This window comes from Carassius carassius, chromosome 32 (assembly GCF_963082965.1).
Source record: "Carassius carassius chromosome 32, fCarCar2.1, whole genome shotgun sequence".
In the NCBI taxonomy this organism is placed as follows: Eukaryota; Metazoa; Chordata; class Actinopteri; order Cypriniformes; family Cyprinidae; genus Carassius; species Carassius carassius.
Window position 1 is genome coordinate 22,354,222 of NC_081786.1, and position 17,713 is coordinate 22,371,934.

A 17,713-nucleotide genomic window follows, 5' to 3' on the forward strand; every position below is an offset into this window, starting at 1 on the left:
GTAACAGTACAAGAAAAGGCAATGAACAAAAAGTTAAAATCGGCGTGGCTTTCCAGCGATGGCGAGAACTGAGGGAACTCAAGGGGCTGAAAAGTGACTCCTTGATGGCTTTATTTCTGCTGGACAGGTAAATCTTTCTTTTTGTATTTTGATCATACATATTTTTTTCATGAAGCATGTGTCATTAGCACACGTAGCTGCGTAATATAGCTAACATAACATTACTTAGCGAGCCATAGTAGAGGCTTTGGAAGGAGCCCAGAAGGGAGGGGGTGGAGTGAATGGAAATAATGAGCTGTCTTTAAAACAGTCGTGAGAGGTCTACAGTCACTCGATTTTTATACTTTCTTTTTCAGAGTACTTACATTTTAATTATGTATTGATATATAAATAAAGTTTAAACAAATTTGGAAAAAAAGTTTTTTATACATTTTTTTACCTACCCTGCCTTTAAGTGTTGCACATTATTATCACTTTCTCCACTTGTTGTCTGTTACATAGGGACTTCTGAACAGACATCTAGATGTATATTTTAATGGACAAAGTATTCAAAATTTATAAATAAAGCTTCATAAAAAATCTTGCTTTTATTTTTACAACTCCATGTTGTAAGTGTTACTCGTCTTCACACATACTTGTGAGAGGTAATTTTAGGGTTAAGGGTAGAGAACAGTAGCTCACTATACAACTACAGAAGTCAAAAGAAACTTCTCAGCATGAGAGGAAATGGTGTGCAAGTTATTAAACAGACATGCATGAACTGAAGATGGAGTGCATCTCATTTGAGTTTATGATTAGAGTAAGATTGGACTTTGTTTTATGGCTAGCCGCAGACTTTGTGCTGTCTCACTCCAGACACTGGTTTATTCTTGCATGGACATCTTACATAATGCATTAATGATTTTCATCTTGATCGGCTGATTAGGATTCTTAATAGCCAACTCTGCACTGGAGGGTGGATGAAGGACAATATGATGGCAATATATGCTACTGCTATATTCTAATATTTAAATTATGAATAAAATGAGACCTACTTAAAATAGCTGAAGTGATAGCTGAAGTGAAATGAACACTCATTTGACACAATATTTACTTTTATAATTTTATATTCCAGTAATGGTAAAGCTGAATTTTCATCAACGACTAGCGCTTCTTTTATAACAAGCCATTGACAACAGTCTGGTCAATCACTTCAATAGTTTTTTTTAATTAGTCTATTCATTAATATTTAGTTGCAGTGTTGTATTAGTTCATCTGTTAGTGCTTGCATGTATTAAATACGTTTACAGTGCCTAGAACTATGTCACAGTCTATATGCTGTTTCTGCAAAAGAATATTTGTCCTGACTGTTTGTCCTTTCTCTCTGTCTGACAGAACAGAGTCTCAAACCACAGTGCGGTAAACGAGTGTAACTGTGTGCAGTGTGTGTGACAGAGTGTATGTGAGTGCTCTGCACACAGCAGAGTGTCTAAAAATAGCTCACACGCGTTCTGTTTGTCCCCTTACCCTCCAGCTCATGGTTTATGAGTCACACACACACATACATAGTCAGACTGGCACACAGTACTTGTGAATTGAGGTTTTGGATGACTGATGTTTGGCTCAAATCATCCCATGCATCAGGCCTCTTTAAAAGCACACACATATTGTTGGGGACTTTCCATTTTTAATATCGAGTTAATGGTATTTTCTATTCCATTGGACCTAAACCTAACCCCAGCCTTTTTGCTTTTTCATAAGGACATTATTTATTGTGTTTATTAAGTCGTTTTCCATGCTGGCTGGACTTTTGGTCCTAACAATGTAGACCAAACCTGACCCACACACACATACAAGTATACACATCCCATAACACTTTGGCTGCATGTAGATTAGGTTTCACTTCAGGATACCTTAGAGACATGAATATCGTTGTGTTGCATAATACACATCGACTTACATGAGCTCACACACACACACACACACACACACACACACACACACACATGAAACAGGCAGCCAGACATGGAAACTTTGAGTGTGCTGGCCTAGTATTTATATAAATAGAAACCATACATGAAGAACATGACTTGATCAATGAAAGAATAACTAAATTTTAAGTTTGGTTGAGTCACAGTGATGCATCTGATATCATAATGGAAAAAAAGCAACATTAAAGAAAAATACCATTTGGATATTATTCAAAAGATTGCCGTTAGTAAGATTTTAGAATTTTTGTGAAAGAAATATTTTATTTATTTATTAAAAACAGTAAAACCAGTAATTTTGTGAAATATTATTACAGATTAAAATTAGTGAATGAGTGTAATTTATTCAGGTGAATTTTCAGCAGCTATTTCAGGGTTACATAAATCCTTCTAAAATATGCATAAAAAAAATCTTATTATTTAACCAAAAAGTCAAGTAATCAAATAAACAAGCAAAAAAAAGATAATATGGGAAATTCTCATGCCTGCAGGCCCTCAAGACTGTGTGTCAAGGTCAAAAGCTCTTGAAATATCACTAATCCTATTTTTGTAAAATATCATGTGGTGCAACTCCCCAAAATGACATTGAGTAATTTATGATGTTTGTAAAGCATACTTTTTAACTTAAAAACTTTTTTAACAATAATGTTTTAAATGACCAGTCACATGAGTTCAAGACTGTCTGCTCTTGAAAAGTTTGTGATGAAGTGTTGAGACTGATTGGTTGTGATATGTGTTTTACAGAGATTCCGGCCTCTGATTGGCCAGTCCTGCGTAGGAGGCTGGACGGTGATGGAGTTCATCTCTGACAGACAGCTGGAGTTCTACACAGAACAGGAGGAGCTTCGACCATTCGAGGTGTGTGCACAAGTTGTTTTTATTCAGATTCATGTGTGTGGGGGGTGTTTTGTTGTTGAGTTTGTGTAACTATGTATGCTTGACATTCATTAAATTACAGTGTGATGAAATTATAGTACACTGCATATAAAAAGTTTAGAACAAAGTTTTCTTCATAGGTCAAGTCATTACTGGAAAGCTGTTGATCTTTTTAGACGCTAAGTGTTTTATGACATGAATGAAACACATTCATAAAATATCAGTATAAGAACCTTAAATATAATGAATAAGAGCAATGATATACTGATATTTGCATTGACTGCTATATTTTAAAGCATTAAATAATTCACTTAGCCTTTTCTCATTTCCCTTTACAGTCTATGCTGGAAAAATAATAGAGTGAATTTTATTTGCCGTCAACACCTGCATATTTAATAAACCTCCAACCTCTCTCTGTTGCTCTAGGTGTTACAATTTTTGCTGAAGATATGATTTGAGTCGTTGCTTTCTCAGACCTCTTCATAACAGTGTGATGTATGAAGACATTTCCCAGTCATTACTGGTTTAATCAGTCTGTGTTCGTAGCGCCGGGTAGTGTTTGTGGAAGCGCCTCTAGGAGCGTATGTCCCAGACAGTTTGTTTAATTGCAAATTACCATGTCATCATATGGCAATGAAAAAAACGTGATAAAACTTGTTGAATAATGAGATTTATTATCACTAAACGGCTAAAAATGTCAATTTAAATATAGCTTTGCACTGCTGAAAAGTAGTATTACGATGTAAACGATTTCTATAATAATATTCCTATATGAAACTCTAACAGAGCACTGAGAGCAGACAGCAAAGTACTGAAAGTAAGGCTTTTTATGTAATAGTTTTTAGAGGATGTTTATAGAATTTTATTTGTATTTTTGCAGGGTTTATGGGATATGTTCTGTGTGTTCAGAATATGTTCTGTAGTGTACAATAACAATCAAAAGTTTACAGTTTTTTTGGTGCTCGAGAAACATTTCTTGCTATTTCTTATTACTACACAGTTGAAAACATTTGTGCTGCTTAATATTTTCGTGAAAACCAAAAGAACAGCATTTATTGGAAATATTTTTTTTTTACAGTTTGAATGTCTTTACTGTCAGTTTTGATTAAATTAGTATATCCTTTCCGAATTAACTGAATTTCTTTCACAAATTTCTTTTTATTGACCCCGAACGTTTGACAGGCGATGTACATGTACGTACAGTTAATGTATAGTACATTTAGCAGAAATAATGAGGCCTTCAGTGTACAGCTGCCTGGGGTTGTGAAATAAGAATCACATGAGAAAAGGGATGTTTTAACACTAAAAATACTCTTTGCATGTCAAAGTAAATCTATTGAATGGCATGTAAAATATGTTTTCTAAATTCTAAATATATATTAAGCATGTTGGTTATTTGTCTATCTTGCCACATCCTTGGTAAGAAAACAAAATTTTTACTCAAATTAATCAAATTGGATTTATTTCTTTTTGGAACCAACCTCTTTATATATATATATATATATATATATATATATATATATATATATATATATATACACACACACACACAATTTTTTTTAGGGGGGGGGGGTATCATTAAACGAGTTTCACAATTTGAGTTGAATTACTGAAACAAATGAACTTTTTCATGACATTATATTTATTGAGAAGCACCTGTAGAAGCCACATCAACTTTGTAAAGTTTGGGGAAGAGCAAAGAAAGAGCAACATTTCATATTTTCCTGAAACATTAATGGTTAGAGCATGGAGTACTACTTTCGTAGTTTGCACAGTCCAGGGTGTGCTGAAGGGGTTAAATATATTCTGTAGTGTGTGATGTATATTAGTTTTAAAGTGTTTTAGAGCTTATTCTAACAGTGAATTCGGCAGTGTGTGTTTTTGTAAGGGGTGTGTAATTAGCCCTAGACACATGCTCCTCACTCTTTACATACTCCTTCAGGCTGTGTTTGTTTATCATAATCACATGGCGCAATCATATCATTTAGTGCAGGAGAAGGCACTATGACACACAGGACTGTAGCCCTCTGTGTTAAAACAGTTTACATTCACTGTGAGCTGTGGATAAAACACACACACACCCACACACATATTCCACTGCATCATTTCATCACTCCCGGTCTCTGATGCCTGTGGATGGATGATAAAAGAGAGACCCCCTCTCTTTCATCTGAGTGTGTGTGTGTGGAGAGGGAACTGAGGCTGTGAGAAAGAAACACAAGGCAGAGGGAGAGAGAGAAAGCACAGGCACATGACACTGATGTTAGAATACTGCAGTTCTGTCAATCCTGTGAGAAACAGCCTCTAAACTACAACACTTCTTTACTCTGATCCCACGTTCTGTTTTCTGTTCTGTCCTGTTCTATTCTACTGTACTTTACTCTGTTCTATTGAATTCTATTCTAATTCTGTGCAACTGTACTTTACTACATTCTTTTGTGTTGTATGTACCCGTTTGTACCATTTATGCTAGTTTTCTGCTTTTTTCTGTTCTATTTAAATCTACTCTTACTCAGTTACATTTTATTTTGTGCGTGGTTATTGTCCTCTTTTGCACTCCACTGTGCTCATTTATTCTGTTATTGTCTACTGCATTCTGTTTAGTTCTTCTCCATTCTATCTATTCTGCTTTACTCCAGTCTGCTGTTATTTTTATTATCTTCTGTTCTTTTTATTTCTACTCTACTCTACTGTTATATTCTACTGTTATTTTCTTGCCCACTTTTTGCTATTTTATTGTGTTGCACTCTATTATATTTAAATGTGCTCCACTCAACTCTATTTTATACTACTCTATACAATTTTATTGTTCACCTATCTACCATGCTTCGACTACACAGTATTGTTTTCCATTCTATTGTACTTTACTCTTTTCTGTTATTCTGCTGTTGTTTATTATTTTTTACTATTATATTCTAATACACTATATTTTATGCTATACTCTTTTATTCTGTTCTTCTATAATGTACTTCTGTTCTGTTGTTTTTTACTCTACTCCACTCTATTCAACTGTTCTTTTCAGTGCTGTTGTAGTTTCATCTATTCTATTCCACTTTATCAGTATATTATTCTATTCTATTCTATTCTACTCTACTTCACACTATCTATTGTTTTACCCCACTTTGCTCTACCCTTTCATTGTTATGTTCTATTCTGTTCCACTGTACTTGACACTATACAGTTTTATTCTGGTCTGTTTGTGCTTTGCTCTTCTGTTCTATTTCCACTTTTAATCTGTTCTTCTTTGTACTATTCAATGCTGATGTATTCTACTCTTTTCTACTTTATTCTATTGTACTACACTCAACTATTCTATTCTGTTTCCTTTATGTTCAACTTTACTCTTTGCTCTACTTACTATACTGTGTTTCTCCCCACTGCTCTGTTACCCACAGCTCTGAATGTTGAGCTCTGAGACGTGAGTGAATTACTGAGCAGCCTGAGAGAGAGAGACAGAGACAGAGACAGAAAGAGATAAAGGTGGAGAGAAAGTCTGAGAGAGATCTATCGGGGAAAATGGAGCATGGACAGAGGACCGTGTGTATTTATTACTGTTTCCTTGACAACTCAAAGCTGTGTTTTTACTTAGCACATGTTAAGGGGCCTGTGGAGGGTGTGTGTGTGTGTGTGTGTGTGTGTGTGTGTGCGTGTGCGTGTGAGAAAGTATGTGAACAGACGAGTAATGAGAGGGTGTGTGTGTGTGTGTGTGTGTGTGTGTGTGTGTGTGTGTGTGTGTGTGTGAAAGTATGTGAGCAGACGAGTAATGAGAGGGTGTGTGTGTGTGTGTGTGTGTGTGTGTGTGTGTCTGTGTGTGTGTGTAGAAGGAAGGGTTAAGCACTGTTGACCTGTTATGCTGAAATGGGAACAGTGCAGCTGTTTTTAGGAAGCTCCAAACTGTGTGTTTGCCTGCGTGAGTGAGTGTGTGTTCTTGTGTATGACAGAGATAGACTGAAGTAAGTGAGAGGAGGAGAGGTTTACTGAAGGGAAAAGCAGGCAGAGTGGTTTCCATTAGACTCTGTGGAACACTTTCCCTTTTGAGGCTGTGGTGAGAAAGACACTCGGCTGTGAGTCAGTCACCCTCAGTCCACACACACACACACACACACACACACACACAAACTTCACTCAGTGTGTAAAAGAAAAGCTTTCCATGGCTGTTTCACACACATACACAGTTATATTTAATTTAATTTACACTTTCACTCTTATCCACTCTTTTGTTTATAATAATAAAGTATAATAATAAAGGGGTTAAGTTAAAGGGGTCATATGGTGCGATTTCAAGTTTTCCTGTAAATATTTAAATTCCAAGATGAATATGAGACAAAACTACAGAATGTCACATTTTAATATTGGGTGTTTCAACACATAAATGTTTTACCAGCTAAGAAGATCAGCACTTACAGAGTTTCAGCTGTGTCCTGTTGCATTAATTCTTTAGATATTAAAAGCAGGGAATGTGTCGTATCAGTTATATCCATTGCTTTTGCATTCTGAGTATTGCATTTGATAATGACACAAACGAACCAGGATGAAGACGAGGGGGCTGACTTTGAGAAAATAGCAAGTAATTTTGAAGGCAAAAACAAAAAGGGCATGGAGAAATCAAGAGTTTGGAGACCAGCGGCAACATCAGCAACCAAGAATGACCTGATCGGCTGAGAAAAACAACAGTAGTTGATGACAGACAAATCATAAAAAATCATAAAAGCTGTGAAAATGAACCTTAAGATACAGTACATGTCTTAAAATCACCAACAACCTCCAGAAAGCTGGGGTGATGCTCTGTCAATTTACAAGTCTGCAGGAGACTTTGACACAGAATTACAGAAACTACACAGCAAGATGCAAACCTCTGACCAGCACCAAAAATAGAAAGGCAAGATTAGAGTTTGCAAAAGCCAGTAGAGTTTTGGAACAGGGTCAAATACTCACTGCTCTGATTGCATGCAAGGGATCTGCAACAAAATAACAGATTTTAATCGTTAATCTTCCTCAAGTTCAACTGTTCCAATACTTGTGCTTACATCAGATAGTGGAATCAACTCTAAAAGTGCTGTCCTTTTTATTTGGTAATACATTTATGTATTGAAACCGCTAATAAAATTTGACATTCTGAAGTTTTGTCTCATATTCATCATTTAATCATATCTGCAAACGTCTTGACTCCAAAGCAAACAGAGCAATTTTGTCTTTACTTTTCCAGGGCACTGTATATATGTATATTTGGTGGCCAAAAGTATTAGAACACCAGTATTAGGGGTGTGCCCAAAGTTGAATACCTCATTCGGAAAGGCACGAATAATGTTTTCAAAAATGAATAACGGATAATGAATAATTCTGCCCGAATATTCAGCTGAGGCTGCAGCACAGTCGGTTGTTTACTAGATTCACAGGTGAGCCAGGGGATCAGCGCAATATTTTACACAAACCTCTGAATTCACTCAATGAGAGTGTGAAGTAAATGAACGTAAACTTTATGAATGAAATGAGCGCAAATCAAAAACCGCATTGCTGTTGCCTCTCTGTGCATCTCTAAGAAATCAGAACTTGGCAAGAGTAGGGCTGATATTACCTAAAATATTACATCATACACGTTCTACTATTTATTCTACTATTTAAACCTTACAGGCTACGGTATGATACACGAATGAATAAGCACAGCGTGATTGCCAAGCCGTCTCTGCGCGTCTCCGTCTCTCAAAAACCAAATGAGCACTCTGGCAAGAGTATAGGCTAATAATCAACTTAAATAGATATATTTTCTACTAGGCCCAAATGTTTGCTTCCTTAACTTTTGCTGGTTTGCGTGGCATATGCACATTTGTTTAGTGAAGTTTAAAAAATGACTCGTTTAAATAGTTCTGCATAATGAAATGTTAGTCTTGGATTAATTCATTCACTAAATGTTTGTCATGAAATCTTCCTACTTGTATGATAAATTTATTTTTTAAAATGATTAATTTTATATTTTAGAACACTGAATAGGGCAAATAGTCGAAATAGTTTTCCACACTCTGTTCTCTGTTTTCCCCCATAGTTTTTCCAGACCTGCAGATTACTTAAGTGAAATACTTAACTCTACAGGAACCGATGAGCCAAAGGAATTCATGTTGTTTTACATAATCCTCTAAAATTACAACGCAGTAACAAGTGTGCAAACTAGCTAAATGAGTTTAAGAATGAAATAAGCACAAATAAAATAGCATTATAAATTACTTAAATCAATTTCCATATTTCTAAATTGCGTAGGAACCCTTACTGTTTTAATTCCGATACTTAAATATCTATTTATTGGATCACGAAAGGTCCCTATTTAAAAAAAAAAAAAAAAAAAGATAACTATTTAAAAAAAAGGCTGTAAAACCATAAATCAAATACTGTACGACATTCTGGTTCAAGCTCCGCCTTCTTCCGGTTTTATCCGAATACAGATACAGATCCGAATAATTCTGTGATCGATACAGATACAAATACAGATACAAATACTGGCTTCGCTGCATACCCCTAATATATATATATATATATATATATATATATACCCTTATTTCTCTTACTTTACTGTACACCACTCTTCTCCACTCCACTATTACAGTCTTCTATTGTTTTATTCTACTGTGCTGCACTTTTCCATTATTATTCTATTATCTTTGTTTTCTATTGTATTTGACTATATTCTATGCTATACTTTATGTTTTACTGTCCTGTGTTGTTATACCCAACTCAGTGTTCAATGCTGTTGTATTCCACTCTTCTCTGTTGATTATTTATTCAACTTTTATCCAACTGTATTGATCCAACTTTCACTTATCAATCAATATTGAATATTGGTATAAGCCACATTTTCAGTATGGGTGCATCAGTAGTTTGTTAATTGGAATTTGATTGACCCTCTGTAACCCTCTGTATCTCTCTCTGGATGTGTGTGTGTGTGTGTGTGTGTGGCTGTTCTCGCGGGAGGAAGGAGCACAAGCTTGCTTGTTCTCTTCATGCTCTCTCCAGCTATGATATTTGTCTGTACATACGTAAACACAAGCTGCTACAAACATACTAGCTCATCCTTTTCAGTAATCTGTATGTCTGCCCCCCCCCCATCTCTCTCTTCCTGATGCAATAGTTGGATCAGCCCGATGTCTCTCTTGCACACGTTGCCGTGGTGATGCTTTGGCTGAGCGCTAGTCTGAGGTCATCTCACTCTTCGTATGACTCTATCAGCCCGTCCTGTCTGTCTCTCTCGTCTCGTCTCACCTCTCTCATCCTGTAGAACATAGAAACGACTGGAGAAAATGATCAAACAGAACTATGAAACTGGAATCAAACCACCACTAAACCTCAAAACTATGCCATGACTGATGAAGCAATAATGTATTTTGGTTTCTAAAAATACAAATTCAACCATAGCATCCATCAATTCTGTTCAGTGCAGTTGGGTTCGTATCAGATATTACATTGTGTCCACTTTTACTGTCATAACACATTTTGTAGCTCCGTAAGTTTGTTGCAACTAATCTGTTTACAGGCATCTTCATATAGACTACAACATATCAATATTTCTAAATATGCTTCAAATATGCTTTAAAGTCAAGAATTTATTTTCTGTAGTGCGACATATTTCCAAGTAAAACAGAATAATATTGCTGATTAGATATTAGAAAGTTGGCCATGATGTTAGTGGTCAATATAATATAATCTTTCTTGCTTTTTTTTTAGTGGTTTCCAACCTGTGGCTAATGGACAACTGCTGCTTGTGCCATACACAAAAAAAAAATCACATTTTTGTTTTTTATGCCCATCAAGGCTGCATTTATTTGTTCAAAAATACAGTAAACGCAGTCATTATGATTAGTAAGTATAGAAATAAGTGTTTTACTGTAATAACATTTTTAAAATAGTTTGACATAAGTTGAATCAGTCCAGATTTCACTGTCACATGATTCTTTAGATTTTACTTTTATACCAAGGTGATATCTTACTATTTATGTTGAAGATGGCTGCTTAATATTTTTGTTGAAATCTTGATACAATTTTTTTCAGGATTCTTTGATAAATAGAAAGTACAAAAAGCATAACATTTATTTGAATTGAAAGTTTTTGTAACAATTTTAAAGTCTTTACTTTTTATACATTTTAATGCATCCTTTTTTTAAGTTTTAATTTAATTGAAAATGTATTACTGATCCCAAACTTTTGGAAGTACTGTAGTCAGTTTAATTGTTTTTTTTTTAACTTGTGTTTTATAATAATATTAAACTGTTGTATAATGGCCTAACATTAAATCTGGTTACTTTGAAGTCATGTACTCTAAAATTATATGCTGCCTACAAAACTTGCTTTAGCCTAATGAAAAGGTTTAGAGTTTAGAATAACATGAATCATACAAACTACAGGAATATTAGAGGGTTAAGCTCAAGATAAGCTTAACTATTGTATGCTTAACCCATATATAGTGAGTGCATAACTGTCAACATATTTCTGTGTTTTTACACTCTGAGGTACGAGTCTGAATGATTGCCTTTGGCAGTCAACAGAATGTCATGCATGTTGTTAATAAGGCTTCAATTTCCATTTCATTACATATGCAGCTGGTAGATGCTTACATCCAGTGCGACTCTCACTGCATTCAATATCAGTTCATGCATTCCCTAGGAATCAGACTCTTGACCTTGGTTTGTTAGCATCATACTCTACTGTGTGAACTACAGCTTGTACTTTACCTGGAATATTCAAGACCAGGGTTCAGTATTATTACCGTAAATGGAGATAGTTTGATACTCTTGTGGGTAAAGTAGCTGTCATAATGACAGACATGAATGTTAACACAGCCTTCACAGTGACAGATGATCTGTAGTTAAAATATCCAAATGTGCTGTTGAATTAGATAAAGAATAAACAGAGTAAATGAAATGCTTTTTTAATAGATCTCATTTTCTCAGCGCTGTGTTCCTTCTATGCTGCGGTGCGTTACACGTCCTCTGGAGTGTCACTGTGTTTCTCTGTCATCTTTTCTGTTTTGGTCAGCTGAGGTGTGTGTTCACGTGCTCTGTCAAGTTTAGAACTTGTTTGTTTATGTGTGTATTTTTAGGAGTTAGTGAGATTGTGACCATGCGTGTGTGTGTGTGTGTGTGTGTGTGTTCCATATGTATGAGGGAAATGCAGAGATGCTTTTGTTTTCAGAATAAGTTTGAGTGTGTGTGTGTGTGTGTGTGTGTGTGTGTGTTTAATGGAGTGAGTGAATTTCAGATTGTTTAGAGAACTATAAAAGCAGGAAACCAGCCCACCAATCAAAGAAAGCCATGCTGTAGCACGCTAATTAACACTAATTAACCTTATCATCATCGTTAGCCTAATTTGCCCTTCATCCTGCCCACATAACGCGCTCTCCAATCACACCTCCCTCATCCCCCCGTCTTATTATCTCCTCTTTCATTCCTCCTCCTAAAGGCCAGTGAAGCAGAGCTGTGTGTGTGTGTGTGTGTGTGTTTGTCAAAGAGAGAAATAGTGTGAGGTGAGAGAGGCACAGAAACAGCGGGGGAGAGAGAGACAGAGAGAGAGACTGTGTATGTTTGTGTGAGCGAGACAAGAAAGACCTGTCTGAGCCGGAGAGAAAGAGAGATCAAAACCTGCCTGCGGGTAAATGAATAAATCATGTCTTCCCTTCGTCCTGAGAACTGAAGCACGCATGAGTAATACACACACACACACACTCTTTCTCTCTCTCCTTCCTGCTCTTCTTCTCTCTCGTTCCCTCTCTGATGCAGTCTGCTCACTTACACACACACCGCCTTATATTTGCTATGCAAGGGCAGATAGTAATCAGAGATGGCCGCTCTATCTTTTACTCACACACACACACACACACACACACACACACACACACACACACACACACACACACTGATATTATTATAATTCTTTATACACACACACACACTGATATTATTATAATTCTTTACACACACACACGTTGATCGCACCCACACAGCTGGGCAGCAGCAGATCCCGTTGCCCCACTGCGGTGAGCTGTTGTTAATAATGTTTTGGGGTGGGATGACCAAAATCTTACATCACTGTAGAATTAATTTTTTGCTTCACAATAACAACATGTATCCCCCCCCCCAATATGCTGCTTATGACCTGTTTTGTGCTCTAGGGTCACATTTGTTTCTTTAGTTTAGCTATTTCTGTCAGTTGGAAGTCACAACAGTTCACAGTATTGCTGTGAAAGATTTCTCTTCCCTGTACCTGAGCCTCTGTACACGTGTGTGTGTGTGTGTGTGTGTGTGTGTGTGTGTGTGTGTGTGTGTGTGTGTGTGTGTGTGTGTGTGTGTGTGTGTGATAGAGAGAGAGGGAAGATGATGATAATGACTCAGGGGTCAGTTGTATATGAGTCACAGAGGTGAAATTGGACTGAGACATTAGACTAGCCAGATGAAGACTGATGGACAGAGAGAGAGTGATTGAATTTGACTGCTTTTTCCACAATAAAAATATCAGTGGAAGTCTTCTTTAAAGGGTTAGTTCACAGAAAAATCTAAATTATGTAATTAATAACTTACCCTCATGTTGTTCCAAACCCGTAAGACCTCCGTTTATCTTTTGAACACAGTTTAAGATATTTTAGATTTAGTCCGAGAGCTCTCAGTCCCTCCATTGAAGCTGTGTGTACGGTCTACTGTCCATGTCCAGAAAGGTACGAAAAACATCATCAAAGTAGTCCATGTGACATCAGAGGGTCAGTTAGAATTTGTTGAAGCTTCGAAAATACATTTTGGTCCAAAAATAGCAAAAACTATGACTTTATTCAGCATTGTCTTCTCTTCAGTGTCTGTTGTGAGAGAGAGTTCAAAACAAAGCAGCTGGATATCCGGTTCGTGAACGAATCATTCAGTTCACCAAATCGAACTGAATAGTTTTAAACGGTTCGCGTCTCCAATACGCATTAATCCACAAATGACTTAAGCTGTTAACTTTTTTAATGTGACTGACACTCCCTCTGAGTTCAAACAAACCAATATCCCGGAGTAATTCATGTACTCACACAGTACACTGACTGAACTGCTGTGAAGAGAGAACTGAAGATGAACTCCGAGCCAAATAACGAACAAAAGACTGACTTGTTCTCGAGTCGAGTCAAATATCTTAAACTGTGTTCCGAAGATAAATGGAGGTCTTACTGGTTTGGAACGACATGAGGGTGAGTTATTAATGACATAATTACAATTTTTGGGTGAACTATCCCTTTAACTCCTCCACTCATTCTCAAGTCACATTGCTTTGATTAATTAATTAAGTTTTACTAATATAGTAAAACGTAATAATACAATAAAAAGTATTTAAATGTATTTTCTAATTATGATAAATTCTACATTTACATTTAGTCATTTAGCAGAAGCTTTTATCCAAAGTGACTTACAAATGAGAACAGTGGAGGCAATTAAAATCAACAAAAGAGCAATGACATGTAAGTGCTATAACAAGTCTCTGTTAGCTTAACAAAGCACACGTAGCAAGGTTTTTTTTTATTATATAATAAAAAGAAAACCGATAGACTAGAAAAAGAATAGAGCAAGCTAGAGCTTGCTTTTGTTAATTGTATAACAAATTAAATAATTAAAAAAACGTAGTTTTTTTTAAGAATAGAATTAAAATAGAGAGTAATATAATATCTAATTTTATATTATTATGAATTATTTTAATAATTGGTGATAAATAATAAATGCAATAAAATAATTATATATTTGATCATAAAAGCTATTACTTGAATGCTATTTTTGAATAATATATAAATATATAAAATATATTAGATTAAATATAAATATAAAAATACAATATATTAAATTACTGACAGTTTTAATGATTAATTATAAATAATTATATATATAACATATTGATATTATTGATTAATATATAATGTATTAATTTGTAACAGTAATTTTCTTTTTCTTATACATTCGTATATACATTCATCAGCTATTGTCACAAACAAAAAACTGTCTTACTCAAGAGCAAGAGATAAAGTTGTAAAGGCGAGGCGCGCGCGCGTGTGTGTGTGTGTGTGTGTGTGTGTGTGTGTGTGTGTGTGTGTGTGGAGTGTGTTCACTGTGTGCTGTCAGGCGTGGCATGTCAGGACTCGTGATCTCTGTACTGAATGGAAATGACAGAAAGAGAGACGTGTGATGTAATATTTATTGTAAATGATATGTAGCCTCTGTTTCCTGTTTATTTGCTGTGTGTGTGTGTGTGTGTGTGTGTGTGTGACAGGCAAAGGTTTTGGGAGTTCAGCTGCAGTTCAGCTTAAATATCCCTCACACACTACCGTTACGTAATTTCCAGTCTTGAGTGTGTGTACAGTGAAGAGGTGTGTCTTTTGTGTACATGCATGAGTAATGCCATGTGTAATGCTGCTTGTGTGTGTGTGTGTGTGTGTGTGTGAGCGCTGTCTCTCTCTGACGTCCCTCCCCCGTCTGAAGCTGTCTGGTATGCAACTGTTGCTTTCCTTCATCTTCATATTTTCTTTAGGAGCCTTCGGTGTGATCATAACAGCTTTTTAGCCCTCCTCAAAAAGGGAAAGAAAACCAGAACTTGTCTCAAGCTGTGTTGTTTTGCTGTTAAAGGATGAAGTGGATGGTGGAAATCCAGCTGTGAGAGATGATCCGTCTCTGCAGGAACAGGTCCAGGCCTGGCTCAAACAAAACCAATTCCAGAACATTCTTCAGCAAGGTATTCTAGCCTACGTTCTCACTGCTTTCTCTCTTCAGAGGAAAGGCCTTTGTAATGCTGATCAGTGTGAGGATCCTGTGATTTGGATCTGTTCTGTTAGTCTGCGTTTGATAAGGATGTTTGAGAAACATGATCACCTCTGAGTTGACTGTCTGAAGCCTGACTGTCAAACAACGGAGTACACAGAGGATTTTGCATATTCAATATCTTCATTAGCGCTCATGTTTGACTGGTTTAAAAAAAAAACTAAGAGCCACGAGAGGCCATTACTTGATGTCCTCTGTCACAACACAAGGCAGAGAAATGTGTATTACTGTACTACTGTAAAATACTACTGCAGAAAGTTGCAAGATGCTACTGTTTAAAAGTTCACATTTAATATTAGTAATCAAAGTAACCTCACAATAAAAAGGTTTTATGTTAATCACAGATTTTGTCCTAACCATCCACAACAGTTATACACAACAAATAACAGGGGATTCTGCTTTAGAAATGGTTTCAATTTCTGTGAGTGTGATTGTGGTTGGGAACAAGAACACATAAACGGTGTCTAATCACAATGATAATCTCAGGTGCTGATTATGTGCTTTGTATAATCTTAAAGGGCTTTACTTGTAGTCAGATTATCATTGTGCATGACTGAAATAGCCATATTGAATGCGACAATGTATAATTTACCTCAGATCTTGAAAATAAAGAAAACAAGAATGATCAAACTGTGATCTCTAAATGAACAGACAGTGTTGGGAAGGTTACTTTGGAAATGTAATACTGTAGGTTACAAAGTTACTCTATTTGAAATGTAATAAACAGTGTAACTATTTCAGTAATTTTTTAAGTAATGTAACTGATTACATTTAATTTTTGTATTACATTTCTAAACCTCTAACGAACGTTTTTAACTGTTAACAATTTTCAAACAGGCAGGGTTAACCTTACAGTAGTAATTTTAAAGCACAGATGCCACAAATTCAGACATTAGCACCTCTTTTTACTTGGAGATTTTTGGAAACACTGGCATATAACAGTGCCTTGGGAAAAAAAGAGTTAATCTTAAAATAAATAAAGCCTATACATTAAACCCAAATAGGAAATAAAACAAATAGGAAATTTCTGTCCTAAACTTCTGAAACATTGGTGTCTCATATTTAAGAAATATAAGAAGTTTTATTTATAGCAAGGCTGCTGGAAAAGTAAATTCATGTCTGTAGAGTAGAACACTGAAGAAGAAGGTTCAACACTCTTCAGGAACAAAAAACAAAACAATGAAGCGCAAATGTTAGTTAATATAAAGTTATTTTTCCTTATTCGTATGGAACTGGATCATCAAAGGTCAGCAGGAAATACATTAGTTAATAAAATGGGATTAGATACATTAGTGTTATTTAACATTAGATTATTGCAGGTTTGCGTCATATTCTGAGTTTGCACTTGATGAATACTAAATTTTTTCGAGTGTGATGAATTAATGCACATTCACATTTAGTCTAGAATTACATCATGTTCACACAAGCACACACAACGCCTCTGTACTTACGATTTCTCCCAATATGGGGACAGGAGACTTGTCAGTCAATAAATGAGAAATCAAAGTAACTAGCATTACTTTTTTGAAAAAGTAACTCAGATATTTTCTTGTAAATTCAAAATTAATGCATTACTTTACTAGTTACTTGAAAAAGTAATCTGATTATGGAACTCGTTTTACTTGTAATGCATTACCCTCAACACTGCGTAACACCATTACATGTAACTAGTTACTCCCCAACACTGTGAACAAAAAAGTGCGTTCAGTGAAAAAAGTACATGGCCAATGAATATGTATTTGAAATCATGTTGAATTGGTTAAGGTGCAAGACGGCACTTGCTTATTGGCTACGATGTATGATTTTGTCATGGCTGTATTTATATTTTAATTTTGGCATATTCAATTAGATTACATCTAAAGCATTTTTACAAGATGGCAAATAGCCACAAGATGCTATGCATTACAGGGTTACTTCCAAGACTGAGTGTTTTTACATAGTTTGTTTACCTTACTGGTGCAATTATGTGAAGCATTGGTGCATTAATATGAATGCTGCCACATCATACTATATATTGTTCATTTTATGGGTCAAATTTTACGGGCCAAACTTGACTCAAATAAG

At 35.7% G+C, this 17,713-nt stretch overlaps 1 protein-coding gene across 2 annotated transcripts in view; it reads left to right on the forward strand.

Moving 5' to 3' along the window:
- LOC132113006 (probable JmjC domain-containing histone demethylation protein 2C) overlaps positions 1-17,713 on the forward strand; it is a 75,017-nt gene that overhangs the window by 36,316 nt on the left and 20,988 nt on the right. For both annotated transcript variants that reach the window (XM_059520786.1, XM_059520787.1), the window contains exons 3-4: positions 2,712-2,825; positions 15,458-15,563. In XM_059520786.1, the coding sequence (XP_059376769.1) occupies positions 2,712-2,825; positions 15,458-15,563 (220 nt within the window). The remainder of the gene's footprint in view (positions 1-2,711; positions 2,826-15,457; positions 15,564-17,713) is intronic.